Raw genomic sequence first — 19,137 nt, forward strand, 5'->3', positions numbered from 1 at the left:
GGACTCGTGTCCCTTTACATGTGATCCTAGGTATAATTTTAGGTACAACATCCAGGAATACCTAGTCCGCTCAAATATTCTGTGAACGCCGACAAGAACAATGCCAGTGGCCGCATCAATGATGAACCATTGTCAATTGAGTTAGGACGCACTGGTCAACGACCTTTTGCAGAACAAAGGACAATGCGTGTTTGAACTTTGTGGGTCCCCCCTAATCCTATGTAGACAGATCACAGGGGAGATGTCGAGAAGTTATAATAAACGCACGAGAACGTCGCCAAAACGGCTTAAAGCAGCTAAAAAAAGCGGGGAGCACTTTTATTAGACTGCCACCTAAAAGGGGGCCAAGGGGGATCTCGGGCGTCTAGGGCGATGTGAAGAAAATTCTGAATCTGCTTGGAGTTGTTACTGAACATTGGAATTGATGCCCCTTCATATAAAACTTTGCTAGGAACTGCAATGTAAAACCTTGTAAAACTTGCGGTTTTGACGTTGTTGCCATATGGCGGTGTCGGCTATTCGGCTACTAAACAAAGACTGTAACAGATTCCTTGGAAGTCGCAGGAAGTCACCGACCTTCGAGCAGTCGTAGCGCCTACTACAGACACGATTCGGTACCGCGCCGTTCCTTCAAAGATTCCACGGAGAACGTTGAACGACCCAAAGGATAACGCATTTCGTACGTATTTTCTATTTACATGTTACGGAAGCGCGAGGATAACACGGCTTATATAATCTCATTTATAGCATTCAAACTCATTTTCAGCATCACCGTTGTGCACAGCAGCGAGGAGAGCTCTGGCGACGTTGAGAACAGTTGGGTTCACAGGTGAGTACTGCGACCACGAGTCCTGCCACGTGTACTCCCGCGTTCGTTGCGGGGGAAGATGTCTATGATCATGTTCCACAGATCTGTGCCTGCCCTGTCTTCTTCTGATCTTGATTCCTGACAGCCCGAACCGTGACAGAAACACCTACTTACTCCTTTCTTTTCGTTTTCACAGTTTACGACCACCTACGACTGCAATTTTGTCTTACCGACATCCGTGGTATCCCTATATAACCCACTAAATTCAATCGACATACCCGAGAACGTGACACTGGCTCCCCACATCAACCAATACGTCCGTTTCGCTCCACCTGAAAAGTTCTCTCATATTCAACCCATCACCAGAAGCACAAATTCTAGCCGGTAGCCCATGGCTGCCCAGGAACTTGCCCGCTGGACACGCTTTGCCGCCAAAGGAGGTGTTGGCCGTTGTACAGCGACCGTGGATTGCGTCGCAAGGGACATTGGCGATCTCATGTTTCTCAAGGTGTGTATTCGTTATGATTTTGAGTGCAGCGGTTCGTTTTCTTGCAGTGTTTTGGCTGTTTTGTTTGAGGATGCAGTTGGGTCCAGTTTCAGCCAAGAGCCAAGATAATGTTTGACCGAGACATACAACCTCGTATTGCTCGAGGTAGCGAGGGTGCATCCTTCTGAGTCTTAGCACTGCTTTCTCCGTGGAATGCTTTCTTTCAAAATGCTAACATACACCACCCCTAGGACGACGAAATTACAGTGCTGATGCAGCTTCCCGAAGCTGGGTATTACTTGGTGCGTGTTCTTCTCTCCGTTGTTCCAGTTTATGGTTCTCTTGGTATTCTGGTCTTTACTTGTCATCTCCACACTTTTGCCATGCTTTGACACTTATTTGCGCGGCTTCGCCTTGGCTTTTCGTTTTATTCGGTCCTCTGGGTTGACACTTTCCTAACATCTATTCACACCTAGGGCTTCTGCGAAGGTGTCGTGGGGCGCTTCTCTGGCACAGACGTGAATTTTCACGGGAAACTCAAACGCCCTATCATGGCAAAACGAGGATCCCTTGGCGTTGCTGATACGCGCCCTATGTCACTCGAGCGGGCATCACCGTCGTGGCCTGAGAGCTCGAGCGGCGCAAGGGCAGGCAGTTCAAATTCGAATCGTCCTGGAAGCTCAGTTGCAAGAGCCGAGAGTGCTTCTGACTCACGTCCCGGGACCTCGCCGGTCAGACGGAAGCCACTTTCTCCTGATATGTACTTATATTCGTCCTCCCCTGAGCGCTTGAGGGAATACGAGCGAACGGGCCGTGCACAGGAGTTGACAGCGTCTGTATCTGGGTCATCTGCATACTCAGCTGTATCGATGTCGAGTGCTGCTTCGACTACGTTCTCCGATGGCGAAGAATGGCGTAGTAGCGAGGATTCGTTTTTGTCGAGCAGAGTGGTGCCGTCGTCTTCGTCTGGTTCGGTGCAAGCTTCGTCGAGCACGAAATCAGTGTCCACTTCGTCTTCGTCAATGGATTCGATGCCAACATCTTCATCAAACTTCACCCCGGCTACATCGAGTGTGCAATCCATTCCTTCCTTAAGCTCGACACACTCTTCCTCCGCAGGATCTGTAGAGAAGCTCCTTCGATCTCTGTCAAATCATTCACCTTCGATATCTCAGTCCACCTCAGGCTCCATATCCGCATCCGCTTCTGAGTCCATGTCAGGCACCTTTCTAAATTCAAGCTCGACGTACGGGTCCTTGACCTCAGCACCTACTTCAAATTCGTCGTCGTCTTCCACCAATTTCGTGACTAATCCGACGAAAGGGCTGACCGTGGCTCCGCTGCGCCTCAACAAGTCGCCGCGACTTACAGCGAGCCCGATGCTCCCACCGCTGTCGCCTTTGCCTGGATCAGGATCAACCTCACGCACTTACTCACCCCTCCCACCACGCTCTCCTCGCTCTCCATCTTTCACGCTTCCAGCAGCGTGCAGTCCACCACGCTCGCCTCTCCCGCCACCGCCACCAGAAATACCACAATCTCCGCCATCCCCACCATCCACTGCGTCGTCAGCACCGGAGTCGAACTCGGACGCAGATGATTCTTCACTATATCTTAATGATGACCCTGACCATGAACACGACGAGAGCACACAATTCTCTTCGCTGAATCGTCATCTGGAGGGCGCGGAGGAAGAGGAAGACGGGGAGACGGGTATCGGGCTGAGCTTGCTTGGAGCACTTGCCATGGATGATGACGATGAGGAGGACGGAAGTGAGAAAGGGTATGGTGATCGACCATGGCTGGAGGCGGGAGCAGGGGGCAGGAATGGCCATGATTTGGGTGATAGAGCGGGGGAGAGTACTGCGACGGATGAGGGTACACCGATTCCGTGGACCAAGTATACGCCTTCCATTTCAAGGTCTCCAACAGCCGAGCATGAAAGCAGTAATGCGCCGCACGCATCGTCTGCAAATGAGACTGCGCAAGACCACGCCATCACGCAGGACGACGAATCAGAACAGCACCTAGACAGGACAGGTGAGATTGGTGAAGAAGAAGAGGAGGAGGAGGATGAAGAAGGCTACTGGGCCTGTGCATCCGACATCTACGACGACTACCGCTACTCCCGCCACAGCTTCTCATCCAAGCGCATGTCCACAATGTCCGTGAGGTCGAAAGCGCACATGTCCGTTCTCTCGGGTGCCAAGGTCCCTCCCGTACCGAGCTTCTCGCCAGACCAGTCCAGCTTCGATGCGTTATCACGCCCTAGCGTCTCGAGTGGTCGACCTAGCGTTTCGAGCAGTCGACCTAGCGTTTCAAGCACTTCGAGTGTGAGTCAACCCGACCGGGCCAACATCCCATCTACGTATACCCAAGCGACCGCCTCCGTCTACTCGCGGCCCTCCTTCGAGTCAACATCTTCTACAGATCCCGGTTCCCTTGTGTCCTTTGAACACACACCTCACGGCCCCGTCGACGGCCCAGAGGTGCGTCTGCGCCCTCCCATTGCACGCCAGTTCTCTACAGACTACGAATCCACGCGGACCCTCTCGACCTATTCAGTGCAGACGTTGTCGCCGCTCAGTGCGCAGTTCCCGCAAGTCCCTACTGGGGTGCCCAGCAGGTTACGAGTGACGAACACGGATATAGACGATGAGAGTGATGGTGAAGGTGTGAGTTTGAGAAAGGAGAAGGCTCCCCCGCATGCGTTGAATCCGGTGTCCCCCTTGCTTTATGCATCGTTTGGCGCTAACGATCGACATTCGGGGTATACGGAGGAGACAGAGATACACTCATCTGGGTATTCGGAGTCGGATGACGGGCACGCGTCTCGCAAGTCGCGTGGGCTACGGTCAGATGCAGAGAGTCTGCGATCGCCTGTGTCACCTACAGATGGGTCTAGTGTTGCCTCTGTGCTGCGCATGGGTACGGAAAGTGGACGCGAGCAGCGCGTTGGTCTGGGGATGCGTCTTGTGGTGGATGATGATGATGAGGGGGATCGTCCTGGAGTGGAAGAAGATGTGGGTGTTGAAGGCGATACGTCGTTAGTATCGAGCGAGACTGGGACTGCTTCCACAGGGCATACTGTTACTCCAGCGTCGCTCTTGCAGTCGACGATGGGTGCGCCATCTGCGCTCATGCCTCGGGCACCTGCAGCACTTATGCCGGGGTCGCCATCTACACCAATCCCTGGCCCTTCACTTGCCCCCGTCACTCCGTCAGCACTAAGTCCTGGAGCTCCATCAGCACTGAGTCCTGGAACACCATCAGCACTGAGTCCTGGAGCTCCATCAGCAATGAGTCCTGGCGCACCATCGGCACTCACTCCTGGGAGTCCGGCTTCAGGCCAAGACGCAGCACCACCGTCGACTCTGCGCCCCCGTCCATCCAACAAGGCACCTCATCCCTTCTCCCGTACATCGATATTCCTCCCTCATCCAAATGCTCCCAAGATAGCTCCAAGCGGTCAGGGGCTGGGTCCCATGTATGCACGACCCCAGCATCCTACTGCAAGCCCTGGGCCAATACCTCCCGTGCAGCCACCACCCAATGCGACAGCGTTCTCCGCTCAAGTTCTTCGCCATCTGAGGAGTATCTCCCTTGGTCCTGGCGTCGGCCCTGGCGCGCGCAGGCCTCCAGTAACGCTTTATGCCCGCTGCGAGCCTGATTTGAACTCGAGTGCTGGCCCCGTACCGATCATGTTCTCAATGGACCCACTTCCACCATCACAGGCTCGCATGGCTCATCCAGGCGCAACAGCTCCTCCGTATGCGACACCTGCCTCGCCCATTCGTGCTGCAAGTATCCCTGCTCCAGTACGAAGGAGTTCAGCTGTGCCTACAGCTCTTGTACCTCTTCGTGGGGCACCACTGCCTAGCAGTGCGAAAGATACCAGTCCAAATCCAGGCACTGATACAAATAGCACTTCACCACTCAGACTACCTCGGCGGTCAGCGACGATGCTTGCAGGTATACAGGAGCCAGCTATGAGTAGCAGTGCGCCCGTAGCTCCGATTTCGCGCCCGAATTTTGTCCCGCAGGTGGGCGCTGCCCGACCGAGATCGAGGTCATTTTCGGGCTTTGGGGAAGCTGTGAATGTTGGTGCTTTGCCTGAGCGAAGGTGAGTTTATGTTGGACAGTAATGAAGAGTTGAAGCTGATGAGCAATGTAGCCGTGAAGAACCAGTGTCCAAGGCGCAAAGTATATCTGCGACTGCCACCCCGGTTTCCACCCCTTCCCCTTCTTTGCAGCCTGCGTCCACGTCGGCACCTAAGACAAATGGTCTTCCATCTTCCTTGAGGGCACGTCACATTCCCTCACCTCTTTCCCTGCCGAATGGCAACTTGAGTCGTGATCGAAGTCCCAATACCATTGTCTCTTCCACCGATACTCCATCGCCCAATGTAGGCCAACTCAAGTCACCAGTGATCCCTGGTTTCCAACAGCCATCTCCTATTCCAAGTATCACGAAGTTCGGGCTGCAACCTCCGTCTGCAGGAAGCTCTTCGGCCAGCCCTGTGCCCAGCTTTAGCCCGAGTAATCTCACCGATCGTGATAAGGACGCATCGCCGGCATCTGCAATGACAGGACGCACGTCAGTGTCAACTAACAACGTCCCTTCGCCACATCCCTGGGTAACTAATGTTCGCCACGGGTCATTGGACATACCGAGGAAGACCTCCATCGATAGTGCGCCCCTTCGACAGAGTTCTGATTCCACCGATTCGCGTTCTCAAATGCCATCTCCACCTCCCATTGCGGAATGGCACACACAGTCAGCACGATCATCGCCCCTTGCACACGAAGTCCAACTTCGGGGAAAGCTCAGTCTCCCCGCACTTCGTGGTAAAACGAGCATCAAATTGAAGCTTGACGATGCTGTGAGCGTGACGTCCTCGTCGGGCAACCAGGAGAGCGAAACTGTGCAAGTACAAGACATGGACTTTGAACTTGTGAAACCAACCTTACCGCAAGTACCATTGGGTCGCTCTAGTCAAGAATCCTCGTATGCTGGACGTGATGCTGATGCGGTGTACCTCGATTCCCCTGGTGTCATGCAAGGTGATGCTGCGTCAATGCATTCGAGCGCCCCACGGTCTCCCATGTTCCCCGATGCGATCTCGTCAGGTACTCCACCAGTGGAGTCGCCTACGTCAATAGATGCTCACCGCCAGCGCGAGGTCAAGTGGATGGCCCTCCTGCCTATCGTCCCGCCCTCTCAAGCGCGCAAGAACAAGAAGGTCAAGCGCCTCTTGTTGGACGGAGTGCCTTCGTCGGTACGATACTTGGTGTGGTGTCATCTCAGTGACAGTAAAGCTCGCGCGATTCCTGGGGTATATGCGCAGCTGGGCAAGAGGCAGAGAGTCCCTGCCTTTTCAGATATCGAGAAGGACGCAAAAACATATTTCCCTGATCAGACACAACTGCACCCCTTCGATGGCCCTTTAGTATCGCTCCTGCAGGCCTATCTCAATATGGTGCCAGATATCCAATATAGTTCAGGTACATCTTTTGTTGTACCCGAGCGTCGTATCGTTGCTGATGTATGATGTGTGGTTGTCAGGACTGACTTCCATCGCTGGTCATCTGTTGTTGCTATCTCCCGAAGAGGATGCCTTTTGGATATTCGCTTCGATGATGGACGCCCATCTTCGTCCGTACTTCTCGGCCAATACCATTCAGTTGGAAGTCGATGCTGCATTGCTCAGCAAAGCCATCGAAGCTAATGATCCTGCTGTGTGCAAAAAGCTCTATGTCACGTTTAGCATCCCCCCTGGCGCGATAGCGAAGTCTTGGTTCGTGTCATTATGCACCTCTGGGGTTCCATGTTTTCTGATCTAGCACAGGTTCTCTACTTTATTTGTCGGAGCATTACCTGTTGATTATCTTCACCGCATTTGGGACGTCTTTTTATATGAAGGTACGTGGCATACTTGGCCATATTTCGTCATATTTATACTCTATCAGGCATCACCCTTTTGTTTCGTGTTGGGCTTGCGCTTGTTCAATGCGTGCGGCATCTGCTCTTGCGAGCGACATCGGAAGAAGCTGCTATGGAATACCTTGTTCATCCTCCTCTCGCATGCCTACCCTCGACAGCAGACGCATTCCTTAATCAAGCCCTAATGATGAAACTGAAGGATGACGATGTTCGAAAGCAACGTGTTAAAATGGAAGCACAAGTCAAGCGCCAAACTCAGTCCCGTACGCTATCGACGAATGGTTCTTCAGGCATGCAGACTGCATCCATATCTCTCCCGAAAACTTCTTAGGCGTGTCGTTGTCCCGAACTGTATTGACTAGCTCCCTTCCATTATATGATAACCCTTCTCTTGTTATTTTCGTCGCAAATTCAATTCGCTTTCGACAGTGTTTGTTTGCATAGGTCATTCATTTATTGATTCCCCACATTTACCTATGATACCGTAGTGAATTGTATATATTCCTGGCACTCTGCAGAGTATCCATAATGTTGTATTGCTTGTAGTCTCAGTCCCGGCCGCTTAGTGGTGCACCGGTTATTCGCTTGTCATTATCGAAATATACAGTCATTCATCGCCTACTGATGCCATGCAGTGTACGACCACTGGTTGACACGCCATCATTCCTCCAAGTGGCACACTCGGCCATAACTCATGTTTGATACACCTTCTGGGAAAGATATTATTGTACTCATGTTCTAGTGAACCACTGCATTGATTGATGCAAGTTGGTGTCGCAGAGTTGCATTTGAATTTCGGACTGTGGTGTGATCATCATAATATGTGCACTGCCGCGAGCTAGTACTTCCGAATGCTTGAACCTCGCTTAGGAAAGGTTAATTTCTAGCTGGAAGCTATGGAAGGCCTCGGTGATTCGTAGTATATTGTGACGGTCCATCCGGTAAGCATTGCAGATTGGTTTATATTGCAGTCCAGAGTATTCAGTTCTCCGCAGGGTTTCGTTCAAGGCTGATGGTTGGGTGGATCATGAGTGTTGTTATTGGAAGAATCGGACGAGCGAAGAGATTTTTAACACAACAAACTGATGGTATTCGTCCAGGCAATGGATGCACTATATTAGTAGTGAGTGTCCTCCCAAGCCGGCCTTTTTACTAGTGGTGTTACAGTCCCCCATCTCTAGCATGCTTCCAGCCCCTGTTTGTATTTCTACCAGCAGCTCACCATCGTGGAGTCCTTGTCTGTAGTTAATACGGCTGAGCTCGCTATAGCTCAGAAGCCATCCTGGATCAACATGTAGTCTCGCAGCCAGGTTGCGAAGAATCAGCATGGCACGAGATACGGCGACCGACATCACAACCTGAACTAGGCTGCGAAACAATCAGACGTTTTTTGGTGTATCGAAAATAACTCACGCAGAATAAGTGGCAGGAAAAAACGCCTGAGAAATTTTAGCTATCAGCTAGTGAAACAGGGATGCGGCTTACGTTCGCGTTGTCTGGCATAGTTGTTCCAATTAAGCCATATACTAATGCCACTGCATCATCATGATCAGACATAGCCTTTCCGGAAAAGTCAAGAACAAACTTGTAGACAGCAAGTAGAGATGTGCCCCCCCTAGAAATGTTGTCATTTTACATCATAACCGCATAAGAACAATGGCGTACTCATCAATCAGCATACTCGTCAATTCCCTGATTTCTCCACTTATGCTAAGCAATTGGTACAGCGTAAGACCGTAAAGCATGACATGCAGAGCAACGGGAGGCAAAAACATCCTCCACTCAGTTCGGGGGTTGTTTGCGAAATCACACGCAGAAGGAACATCTTGCGGTCGGGTGTCCGGAATGCTTGCCACAAGTGCCACAGTTAAGATCATACATGCAAGAGTAAGCACAACGACCGCATGTTGCAGAAAACGTTTGCGTGTGAAGAGGTACCACACCCGCATGGCCAATGCCGCTGAGAGCATGACAGGCGCATCAGCGTTATTTCAACTGTCCCCGAGTACGAATGCCATACCTTCGTTGATGATGAGAGTGAATATTCCCAAAACCAGGGCAACATATGATAAGACGCCGCAGCTGCGAAATGGTCGAATTACAAAAAGAAGTCACCAGACTTGTTGGAAATGCCTACGTCTGCATACTCATTAAGCAGGATCATGTGGGACAAGATGGATACTCACATGAAACCCGACGTTCCCAAAGTACACTTTAAACAATGTGAACATTGCATCGCAAACCGTGCCAATGAATACGAACTAAACATGAAGACTCTGAGATTCAATGATTCAGTCGAGAATGCGACGCCAGATATGTATCAACCACTTACAAAATTTTGACAGTAGGCAAATAGCGAACCTGAAGCGTTTGCCGCGTCAGATAAACACAAGTAATTGAAATGAATGACTTAACACTAAAAAAGAGTATACGTGACGCATTCCACCTTCCTGTCCAAAAACATGAAATCTATGATGGTTTGAGAACTGCGGTTCAATGTTGATGTAACAAAGGAATATGGTGTACCTCCCGGTCTATTGTAATGATGTGATCATACAACACCAACGTAGACGCTGCAGCAAATATGTGCAGAGTATTGATCCAAGCAGCTGAACCACTATATGACATCGTAGACGGAGCGGTCTATTCTGTAGGTCCTAGAGGTAATCAACCGTGTTGAGAAATTCTGGTCCAGGGCAGTGATCCTGACGCAAGCATAATGGAGTCAGTTTAAGTATTGGTCCTTGCACCGCGCCAGACCGTGACTCCTGGTAACAGTTGTGCGACATCAAGGATAATGCATGAGATATTACGGCACGCGAGACGCTCAGTGAAAGATGGATGGGATGATCAGCCTCGCAACTGTAACCTGATACAGCATCATGCATCGCGAAGGTAAAACACTGGAACCGTCAGCGCAAATTGCATTTTGACTGAGACGGTCACGGTGTAGTGATATATGATAGACTCACAGCCAGATTCAAACCTGTGTCCCAAAACCCTCTTCAAAAACCACATGTTCCGGGACCACCATCATTTGGATGTCATCATAGGGTTCCGAAACGCCAGACTGAACTCAGTGCACTGCGAAGATTTGAAATACGAACCATTGACCATCACTAGTGCTACTTGATATAGCGTTCGCATTAGTCTCGCGAGCCTGCATAATCAACTTGCCCATTAAAACTTGAATCAAGATTCAATACCTCCACAGTTCGATTGGGATCCTATATGAAATATCATCACATCCATCAAAAAATGATGTATCATAAAAACGGTTCATGCCAAAGCTCGATCAACTCACGGTAATCAGCTGAAGTCGACGAACAATGATTCTTCCTGAGGCTGAGTGCGCAGCCTGCGGCCGCATCAGTGACATCACACAGCATTTGTGAACTCTCAGATAAGTCTCGAACCGACGTTTGGGGGAAAATTCGCACTGTCACAAGCGAGTACCGTGTTCAATGATGAGTTTAAAAAACAAAAGGTCCAAAACATTTTGGCTGGTTCAACATGACTCCCACGGCGAGAGCATATCCGAGAATTCAAGCCAAGCCAATCAAATGTCAGCTGTCAGGCGACCTAGATGCTGTCCACCATCCTACCAAGAAAACTCATCATGATATCAATCCGACAGCAACATCGCATTTACGATAGGGTTTCGGGAGAATAATAATAATGGGAAAGATGTCAAGCATGTCAAGTTTGAGCCAAGTTCCAAACAATACTAGTAACTAGTCTACGCTGCCAGAAACGAAGTAGTTTTAGTACATATGCCCCTATATGCCCATCAGAGATAAAATTCAGAACATCTAATAAGATATGCATGCTCAAACATTTGCATTGTTATTTTGAGCTGTAGGTGCACTCTTATCAATTGATGTCCTAGGCTTGTTGGCTTCAAGCTCAACGCTCTCCGCCAAGTTGACTGATTTGAAATTGAGGATATCCTCAGCGTTGCGTATCCTCCCAGCCGCGATGGCACTTCCCTCATTGAACAGCGATCTAGTAGGAGGAAGGGATGCCTCCAATCTACGTGAGCCAATGGACCATACTGTGGCAAACACGACGCCGATGATATTGACGTAATTGTTGACCACGAATACAATAGATGCTTGGATGGATGACGTGGTAGAGCTGAAAATAAGGCCAAGTTGGATGATATTGAGGATGACGGGAAAAACAAAATTGGACAGTGCGATGAGGAAGAGCCCCCGAAGGCGACTAACCATTGCATCTAGCAAGGGGATGAGCATGGTGCAGAGGATGATGCGACCAAGCGTCTTACTTGACTGGACAACTCCATTACAAGCACCAGTGCGAGGCAGACGACGTAGGAACATGAACGATACGAATCTGGAACCGATGACGTGAATATTAATGCACGCGTAGACAAACATACACCGACTGACGCATTGTTAACAGCCTGCAGAATCCATTCTAACTTTATTTGCCAATTTTCCAGTGATATTGCGTTTGCAGCAAAGGAGTGCTTTGAACCATAGATTGCAGTAACTAGATGTCCGAGAAAGACAGCGATATTGATGGTGCGAATCACGTTGAGGGTTATCGGAACAGACAAGATCGACCAGAATTTGGCCTTGGAAGTTGTGCTCCGAGGATACGCTACAGTGAGACGTATCACCAGCGTACTCTCGACCACAAGTGAGCCGTAGAAAGCGAGAGCACCATATGCTACGATGGCGGCTGCTGACTCTGTCACTGTTGGGTACAGTATGGTATGCATCTTGCTCGGTTGTCAGCGCAAAGTTCTAAGCAAAAAAATCGACTGCCTAACCGCGTTGTATACGTTGACCACCCCCTCCGTTAAGCCCAGAAGGACACCGAGCACATTGAGCACAAAGACCGGGTGGCGGCGAATCTGAGGAGTCGAGAACACGAGCAGGGAGATGAGGATTGGTATAAGGAGCGATGCTAACACGGTGCTAGTCAGTATGAATGCCAAAGATGGCCTAATAACTGCAAGATAGTTTGTTCCGGGGGGAGGAGGGGGTATTGTAACGTTGGACCGGGATAACAACATCGTACAAGCACGCAGAGATCCATTTGCACGCAGTAAAAGACTATATATGCACGTAATCTCCTTCGAATTCGCATAGCATCCCAGGGAACGAACGAACCATTGAAAAGCGCACTCCCTTTCCGACCTCTTTGTATCATGAATCATGATTCATGATGATCAATAGGCAGGTACCCAATGGCGAACCGCGTCCTATCAGAACGAGGAATTGAATAGAATGCCGAGATCATAACAGCATGACGCATGTGATGGATCCATCATGATCACGCCATGATCTGTGATGTTGTCGTCGGCCACGTGCAGAACTTCTGTAGTCGGACAATTGTATTAGCCGTCTGATGACTGAGTACTGAGTACTGAGTGGCCGCCATGATGATTGATCGCAGCCTGCAATAATGAGGCGCAGGAGCCAGACGCCCATGGCGAGAGGGTGCGGTTTATCACTAGAGGCCATGAAGAGTGTATGCAGGCATTGACCAGGAGAGGAGCTGAGGTCTGTCGACCAGTACTCTGCCTAGTAGTATATAGTGAGACTACTAGTAGAAGGTATACATATGGGGCTTGCCAGTGATGGAAGTTGTCGGTAATAAATGTTACTCCCACGACTGCGATCTGATTCATCCGAAGCCATCTGGGGAGCGCATATATAGCTGCAGCCTGCTCACGAACGAAGTATCCAACGCAAGTTTTGGAGCTCAGAAAAGACACGCTTACGATGAGCTACTTTTCTAGCGAAAGTCACTGACACTGTCATTTATGTGAGTCGGTCGGTTTTCAGGTAAGTACGTGCGTGTATGCGAAGAGGAGAGAACATGCATCTATAGTACATATGTGTACAGTGAAAAAAGCATATAACTCGTGACGCAATGCTATAACTAGACCGAAAAATAGATATTATATGGAGGGGATCATTGAAGGTGGCAAGCATATGATCAGCGACAGCTCACCGCCACCATGGAGGAGGACCAGATGTCCCAGGTCCTCCCGGCCTCACATAGCTACTGCTAGTCGAACTGCTTCTCGAGTTCAGTCCGCTATCCGCGTTGAAAGATCCATAGTGCTGCGCAGTTGAACCTGCATTGTTGGGATGCGCGGATCCATAAGGTCGGCTCCCCAATGAGCCCACGTTCGTCCGTGATGTGCCGTGGGAAGATTGTAATTCACTTGTCGCCAGGGAGTATGTGTCTAGCATGTTAGATGTGGTAGATATAGATGATGATGACGATGATGACGATGATGACGACGAGTCTGCGGTTTGAGGGAAAACTGCGCTAGACATGGAACTAGACGACGAAGGCGCTCCGAAGGTGCTCCGTGGAGCTGGTGCAGGGTCAGAAGTTGCACCTATGAAACTTGTTCTTCCGAAGCTGCTTTCAAAATCTACGTCCATTGGAGAAGATGGGAAACGTGGGCCGCTATCCTGTGTTGATTCAGGCACCCGCCGAGCACTGGCTCGATTTGTCATTGACCCAAACCAGGAAGTCGGGCGTGAAAGTGCTGGGCGACTTGACACATTAGGGCGAGGTCCGCTGACGTTCTGGGCAGACGGGAACGTGCGGGGTCCCGTACCACTCTGGACTACACTTGCAGTTGAGTTGGGAGGTTGATGATAAGAATTTGGGAACTGTGAACCGTGGGATTGCTCAGGACGTGGTGGGTGGATGTGGAGATAGTGGTGATGATGGTGATGGAAATGAGTTCCACCGCCATTAAACCTTGTCGCCGCCACCGGCTCGGTAGTAGGACCAACGTTCGTTTGGACACGGGACAATGACTGCTGCTGGGTACCACTCCCTGATTGGGCATTGGACCCTCGGCGAGCGCGATTAATTAGTTCGCCCAAACGCATAGCAACAACCCCAGAGGTAGAGTCTGAGCTCGATGCACGACCGTGAGTACCACTTGCTCCCGCTTCAGGTTCTCTTGGCCCTAGCCCACCAGCCCCCGCACTTGTCATCATGCTTGCCTTATACGGGCATTTCGGAGAATTCTTGACCTTTTTGCGACATACAGGGCAAGTGTTTGCTGTCTTGAGCCATTGCTGGAAGGATAGCCCGTCAGCAAGCAAAATAAGACAGAAGAAGACGAAGTGTACCTCCAAACAAGCCTTGTGCAACCAATGGGTACATTCAACGAGCCTCATAACGGGATCATCGCGCCCATACTGCAGAAGAAGGGTGAGTATGATACGTCACTGAATGAATTTGACAGATACGTGCATCATCCAAACAGATCGGACACCGTGTCTCACTGTCTTCCTTTGCCCACGCTTGATAGGTCCCTGTTGGAAGCGAGGCGATGACGTCGGAAGGCGTGGCCTTCGACCTAACTTCCCCAAGCGTTTCTCCTAGTGACAATAATCCCTCATACGACGAGTCAAATAACTCATCCGGCTATACCCGAAAAAGAGGAACATGAAGGACGTCCCAATAAGCACAGCACAGCACACGTACCATATAATCGCCCATATTTCTCCTTGCCATCGTCCGGAACATTGATCGAATACGAGTACCTTCCGCTCGGGATGTTCCGCGGGTGAGGCCAGCCCGCTGCCTCAAGGTGCGAATGGGCGTCCGTTCTTCTGGTGGCGCCACTTCTTGCCGTTCACGAGGTCGGTCTGGGATGTTTCGGTAAGGATTGATTGTAGCGGAACTACTGGAGTTGAAAGACGATCCTGAGCTTGTCGGAGTGGATGGACCTTGAAGCAGTGGAGACCGCCATGGCAGCAATGTGAGGCGATTAGCACCCCCAGGTCTCCCGGAAGGTCCTTGGTGAGGCTGAGGAACGTTACGCCTGGAGGCCAAGTCAGAGCGTTCGCTATTGGTACCATACCGGTCCATCATGTCACGCATTGCTCTCATTCTGTCATAGTCACGATCCTGGGCTTCTGTCAGGAACTCCCAAGAAGAATGGGGGGCAGGGTTGTGTGTGGGGGCATCGCGCCTACTGCTAGAAAAGTATGGATCTAGAGGCGAACTTTGAAGACCTCTCTCTGGTTCATTCAACCGATGCCTCGCAAGATGTTCGTCGCTCGACTGTCCTCTCAACGGAGGGATACGGCCCCGCACACCAATGAACGCGCTATTACCCTGGGTGGACGTGTTGTGAGAGTCGACGCCAAAAGCCAAGGATGTTGCTGGTACAGCAGGCTCCGGCATCATATGCCTCGATGTAAATCGTGCGCTATAGTATTGGAGAACGTTCAACAAATGGTTCGATGAGAGCCATATACAACACTGACCTCGTGGCTGCTGTGCGTTCCCTTCCACGCCTTGGCTGCACAAATATGTAAGTGCTAAATACGTCATGTGATTTTTTGAAAGGGACATACCAAGATACCAAAGTAAGAATCCATGTCATCGCTATCGTTATCCTCATCCGAGTTCCCGAATGAAAACATAGTTGAAGGTTCGTGAGAGGCAGGTGTAGGCTCTGGCACAGGCACACGGGAGTTGTTGCGTCCTTGATTCGCCTGTATCGACCGCCGCAACGAATCGCGATATATCCCAGGTGGGAACATATCTAAGTTAACGCTACTAAAGGGATGGGACCTCGCAGATGTATCACTGATAGACACATGCGGTCGTTCCGAGGATATGCGCGGTGGAGAGCGCGAGCGAGCAGCACGCAAGGTGTGAAGCGGTGGTGTAGGCGGACGATAAACATATGGTGGTTGCGCGTCTTCCTCCGCTGAGTTTGTTAAATCCGGAATAATGTCGATCGGAGTGAACACGGGGTCAAACATGCTGCCAGGCGGGTCTTCAGAAGAAAGATGGTTGCGATCTCTTGACCGGGATCTGTTATTGCCGCTCCTCATCCGGGGATGTCTGTGTTCGGACAAAATTTCTGAAAAGCGAACTCTCTCCCATTCGTTCAAGCCTCCTCGTGGCTGTGGAGGCGGCCCAGAACCGCTTAATCCGAACGGCCTTGATGAGAGATCGGCTGTTCGAACAGACGATGAAGGATGGGAAGAGGTGTTCGATGAGGAGTCCGCTTGACTGGCCATAAGACGCCTCAAGCGAGCAGCAGCAGCCAAACCTGAAAACTCTGCACTGTCTCGAGGAGGCTCATCAGAGTTGGGACGTGAATCAAACAATTGGGAGCGAAGTTGTGCCCTGGCGTTGGTACGGCGATGCTCCGCAGCACTCTCTGACACCAACGAGTTGCTAGACATCGTCGTAGCGGAAGCGTACAAGCGGGAATGAAAGCGATAACGAGACGGAGGAGGATTAGGTTCAGGTCGTGAGGGCGTCCCGGACAATGAACGGGCTGATTGAGAAAGATTAGTGGATAGAATGTGGATGAATCCGCTGCACCTTACCAGTTTCTACACCACGCTCGAGCAGACCCCGGGCATTATGAAGACCTTGGATGATCTCGTGCACACTGTCAGGATGAGATGTGTCGTCGTCGTCTTCATCGTCTTCGCCGGCAAGATCGTGACGGTTACGAGCTATCACCCTGTGCCGTCTCTCGTGATCGATGGTATCCTCTCCGTCGACACCCGCTAAGTAACGGTCAAACGACAACTCTGCTTCGTCGGAATCTTCAACTGCCTGTTCTCTCGAAAACGAAACGAAAGCCTCCGAGAGAGGCCGGACTGGCATTGTTTGTGAACAACAGGAAAGAAGAAACATAAAAGTCATACCTAAGTTACGTGAGCGTTCGATACCTGTTCTAGCACGCGCAGCGACCTCTTGATATCTTTCAGTAGAGCGGGAAGGTGGTGGGTTATTGTCCTGTAATGTAATCGAGGAACCCCGGTGTCGTTCCTCGTCGGCAGCGTAGAAGTGAGAAATGGAGTCTCCAAGCACTGGAAAAATTATAGCTTTTAGTTAACATCGTCATCGCTTGTGGAGTACACAACACCAACCAGAGGATGACGTAGAAGTGCTTGCTGATGCACGCGCGGAACTCGTGGATCTCCAGCCGGCATCTGAATGAGTAATACGTCTTGCGGCCTGCGGCCGACTGGTAGCCAAATCCGAAGTTGGTGGCTCGAAGACGCTATCAAATAATCCTGGACGCGTGCCAACATCCGGCGATGGCACGACAGGGGGTGAAGGACGAGGGGATGCAAGAGCAGCCCATGACAGATTTAATGAGCCAGAACTTGACCCACGATGAACACCTTGCCTGCCGACCACATCTGGCGACGGCCCAACGGGCGGTGAAGGACGAGAGGCGAGAGCAGCCCATGACATATTTGGTGAGCCGGAACTTGACCCACGAGGAACACCTTGCCTGCCGTCGGGTCCATTCAAGGCATCGGTTTGATTTCTTTCAGTCTGCAGGACTGACGGAACGGAGGCGAGTGATCCAGTTAAGCTGGGAAACTCGTCGGATTCTCGGATAGATGCATTCGCCCTCGCTGAAGATATTGATGGGGATGGGCGGTATGAAGAATGAGGAGTGTTCGACAAACGTGTAGAATTGGTATTACTTGATGAGGCAGTATAGCCGAGGCGTGATAAGCCTGTCAGCGGGTAGTATGTAATCAGTGCTAATACGTATGTAACAGATCAAAAAGACGCCTACCATCCGATGCCTGGAAAGATAACGAGTCAACTTGCCTGGGAACCACAGTGTGTGTACTTCCAGACCCAATGGAAGTCGTTGCATCAGTGGAATATTGATCTCGGCGATCCTCCCCAGATGTATGTGACGAGCCCGGTGAAGCTCCAAAATGAGTCCAATCCCAGTGGTCAAATGCCTCGGGAGTATCATTTAAGGATTCGCGTGGGGACAGAACGGGAGATGCGGCAGGGTGCCAAGATGGGGTACGTGAGTGTGAACGCCGGAGGGCTGCAATGTGACTATCAAATTCGTTGAAACGTTCTATGGAACTCCGAAGAGCGTCATGTGTAGTAGAAGATACTTCTGGCGGAGGTGCGGGACGTGGGATGTCCAAGGAAAAACTAGAGCTATCCAACATGTCCTCATCCTGAGGTTCGGTCACGGTGCTTGGTAGTGCAGGCGCTGGTGAGGCCAAGGTACTCGTAGGAGAAGCAATGGTAGGAGATGGATAAGCTGGAGATATCCTGTTCTGGTCCAGAGGGAGGTTATGGTCATTTGTAGTAGAGCCCTCGCTCAGCGAGGCGCTCGATCGCGCGGAATTGTACTCGGAGGACCTGGAAGAGTCCGCAGAACGATTGCTGATAGAGGAGCTGCTCGTGCTCCTTGCCCTCTTGTTTCTTTCATTGCCACTACTGTTGCTACTGGAGCCCGTCGGAACATTATGGGTTGCTGTAGCGCTCCCGCTGGCTTGGAGAGCGCTAGTCATTGGAGAGCCCGAATCGTAGCCAAACTGTTCAAACGTCCGCTTGAACGACGTTGCATTTGGTGCGAAAGAGACATGAAGGTGGGAGGGATACTCTGAAGACATGAATGGAGACCAGAAGGTCCACAGAGAAGAACAAAGGAAAGGGGGTCCTAGTCACGTAGTGATGGTAAATTACAAGTCCCACCCTTAACCGGCATGCCGCTGAGTCAAGCCCTTTGTTTCAACTCTCCGATCATCGTCTCTCCCATCAGAATCGCTCTTCGTCAAGCGATGGTCTGAGCTCATCGCAGGATGCGGCGCACAATACATGTTTTTGTCAATGGGTAACAACTCAATTCGCATGACTGCAACGAGGAGCCATTTCCTAGAATAGCCCTGGTCGGAGTCGCCCGACGGGGACTTAACTTGCGCTGCAAGGTACGATGCTCCTTTGCTAGGCGCAGTGTTACTACGTCCTGCTGTAACACCATGCCATCTACGATAATTGATTTCGGGCACAAATCGGATGGTGAGACTCGTCCGGCATTGCAGGTAGCCGTCGGCAGTTTTGGGCAGCAGTGCAGGCATCTCATGG

At 50.9% G+C, this 19,137-nt stretch overlaps 7 protein-coding genes across 7 annotated transcripts; 2 read left to right on the forward strand and 5 right to left on the reverse strand.

Moving 5' to 3' along the window:
• Positions 1–1,199: 1,199 nt before the first annotated feature.
• On the forward strand, positions 1,200–1,864 carry DEU56DRAFT_709975 (uncharacterized protein; the record flags this gene model as incomplete). The annotated part of the gene is made up of 3 exons (XM_041347476.1): positions 1,200–1,316; positions 1,547–1,597; positions 1,772–1,864. Coding segments are annotated over 3 exons (261 nt in total), but the record flags the coding sequence as incomplete, so codon positions are not given.
• Positions 1,865–6,400: 4,536 nt separating this feature from the next.
• Positions 6,401–7,570, forward strand: DEU56DRAFT_736871 (RabGAP TBC; the record flags this gene model as incomplete). Its single annotated transcript, XM_041348545.1, has 4 exons — positions 6,401–6,800; positions 6,862–7,099; positions 7,145–7,218; positions 7,266–7,570. 4 exons carry the CDS (start codon positions 6,401–6,403, stop codon positions 7,568–7,570), a joined length of 1,017 nt encoding a protein of 338 aa, XP_041208505.1.
• Positions 7,571–8,220: 650 nt separating this feature from the next.
• On the reverse strand, positions 8,221–9,554 carry DEU56DRAFT_980724 (uncharacterized protein; the record flags this gene model as incomplete). Its single annotated transcript, XM_041359793.1, has 8 exons — positions 9,424–9,554; positions 9,260–9,321; positions 8,905–9,199; positions 8,825–8,853; positions 8,725–8,774; positions 8,653–8,678; positions 8,405–8,607; positions 8,221–8,351 (listed from the first exon to the last, which is right to left on the reverse strand). The coding sequence occupies exons 1-8, from the start codon at positions 9,468–9,470 to the stop codon at positions 8,221–8,223; spliced, it is 843 nt and encodes a 280-aa protein (XP_041208506.1). The 5' UTR covers positions 9,471–9,554.
• A 1,347-nt stretch (positions 9,555–10,901) lies between these two features.
• On the reverse strand, positions 10,902–12,517 carry DEU56DRAFT_351954 (uncharacterized protein). Its single transcript, XM_041345803.1, has 4 exons — positions 12,381–12,517; positions 12,038–12,323; positions 11,652–11,986; positions 10,902–11,595 (listed from the first exon to the last, which is right to left on the reverse strand). Exons 1-4 carry the CDS (start codon positions 12,425–12,427, stop codon positions 11,070–11,072), a joined length of 1,194 nt encoding a protein of 397 aa, XP_041208507.1. The 5' UTR covers positions 12,428–12,517; the 3' UTR covers positions 10,902–11,069.
• A 604-nt stretch (positions 12,518–13,121) lies between these two features.
• DEU56DRAFT_804270 (uncharacterized protein) lies at positions 13,122–14,398 on the reverse strand. The gene has a single exon (XM_041353242.1). The coding sequence runs from the start codon at positions 14,238–14,240 to the stop codon at positions 13,224–13,226; it is 1,017 nt and encodes a 338-aa protein (XP_041208508.1). The 5' UTR covers positions 14,241–14,398; the 3' UTR covers positions 13,122–13,223.
• DEU56DRAFT_717906 (uncharacterized protein) lies at positions 14,388–14,670 on the reverse strand (the record flags this gene model as incomplete). Its single annotated transcript, XM_041347630.1, has 2 exons — positions 14,388–14,444; positions 14,476–14,670. Coding segments are annotated over 2 exons (252 nt in total), but the record flags the coding sequence as incomplete, so codon positions are not given.
• DEU56DRAFT_351847 (uncharacterized protein) lies at positions 14,549–18,754 on the reverse strand. Its single transcript, XM_041345802.1, has 6 exons — positions 17,819–18,754; positions 17,154–17,756; positions 16,602–17,093; positions 15,612–16,549; positions 15,522–15,556; positions 14,549–15,463 (listed from the first exon to the last, which is right to left on the reverse strand). The coding sequence occupies exons 1-6, from the start codon at positions 18,663–18,665 to the stop codon at positions 14,674–14,676; spliced, it is 3,705 nt and encodes a 1,234-aa protein (XP_041208510.1). The 5' UTR covers positions 18,666–18,754; the 3' UTR covers positions 14,549–14,673.
• Positions 18,755–19,137: the final 383 nt, after the last annotated feature.

This window comes from Suillus clintonianus (genome assembly GCF_016758775.1).
Source record: "Suillus clintonianus strain FC179 chromosome Unknown DEU56scaffold_35, whole genome shotgun sequence".
NCBI classification, from domain to species: Eukaryota; Fungi; Basidiomycota; class Agaricomycetes; order Boletales; family Suillaceae; genus Suillus; species Suillus clintonianus.

Bases quoted from the DNA above. Each gene is read 5' to 3' on its own strand.
- DEU56DRAFT_804270 (XM_041353242.1), bottom strand. From the start codon at position 14,240: ATGATGACAAGTGCGGGGGCTGGTGGGCTAGGGCCAAGAGAACCTGAA.
- DEU56DRAFT_351847 (XM_041345802.1), bottom strand. From the start codon at position 18,665: ATGTCTTCAGAGTATCCCTCCCACCTTCATGTCTCTTTCGCACCAAAT. The intron at 16,550-16,601 runs GTAAGGTGCAGC...TTTCTCAATCAG, and splicing joins CGAGCGTGGTGTAGAAACTG to CCCGTTCATTGTCCGGGACG. The intron at 15,464-15,521 runs GTCAGTGTTGTA...CCAATACTATAG, and splicing joins GAACGCACAGCAGCCACGAG to CGCACGATTTACATCGAGGC.
- DEU56DRAFT_351954 (XM_041345803.1), bottom strand. From the start codon at position 12,427: ATGATTCATGATACAAAGAGGTCGGAAAGGGAGTGCGCTTTTCAATG. The intron at 12,324-12,380 runs GTTCGTTCGTTC...GTGCATATATAG, and splicing joins AGGGAGTGCGCTTTTCAATG to TCTTTTACTGCGTGCAAATG. The intron at 11,596-11,651 runs GTCAGTCGGTGT...CATCGGTTCCAG, and splicing joins CTGCAGGCTGTTAACAATGC to ATTCGTATCGTTCATGTTCC.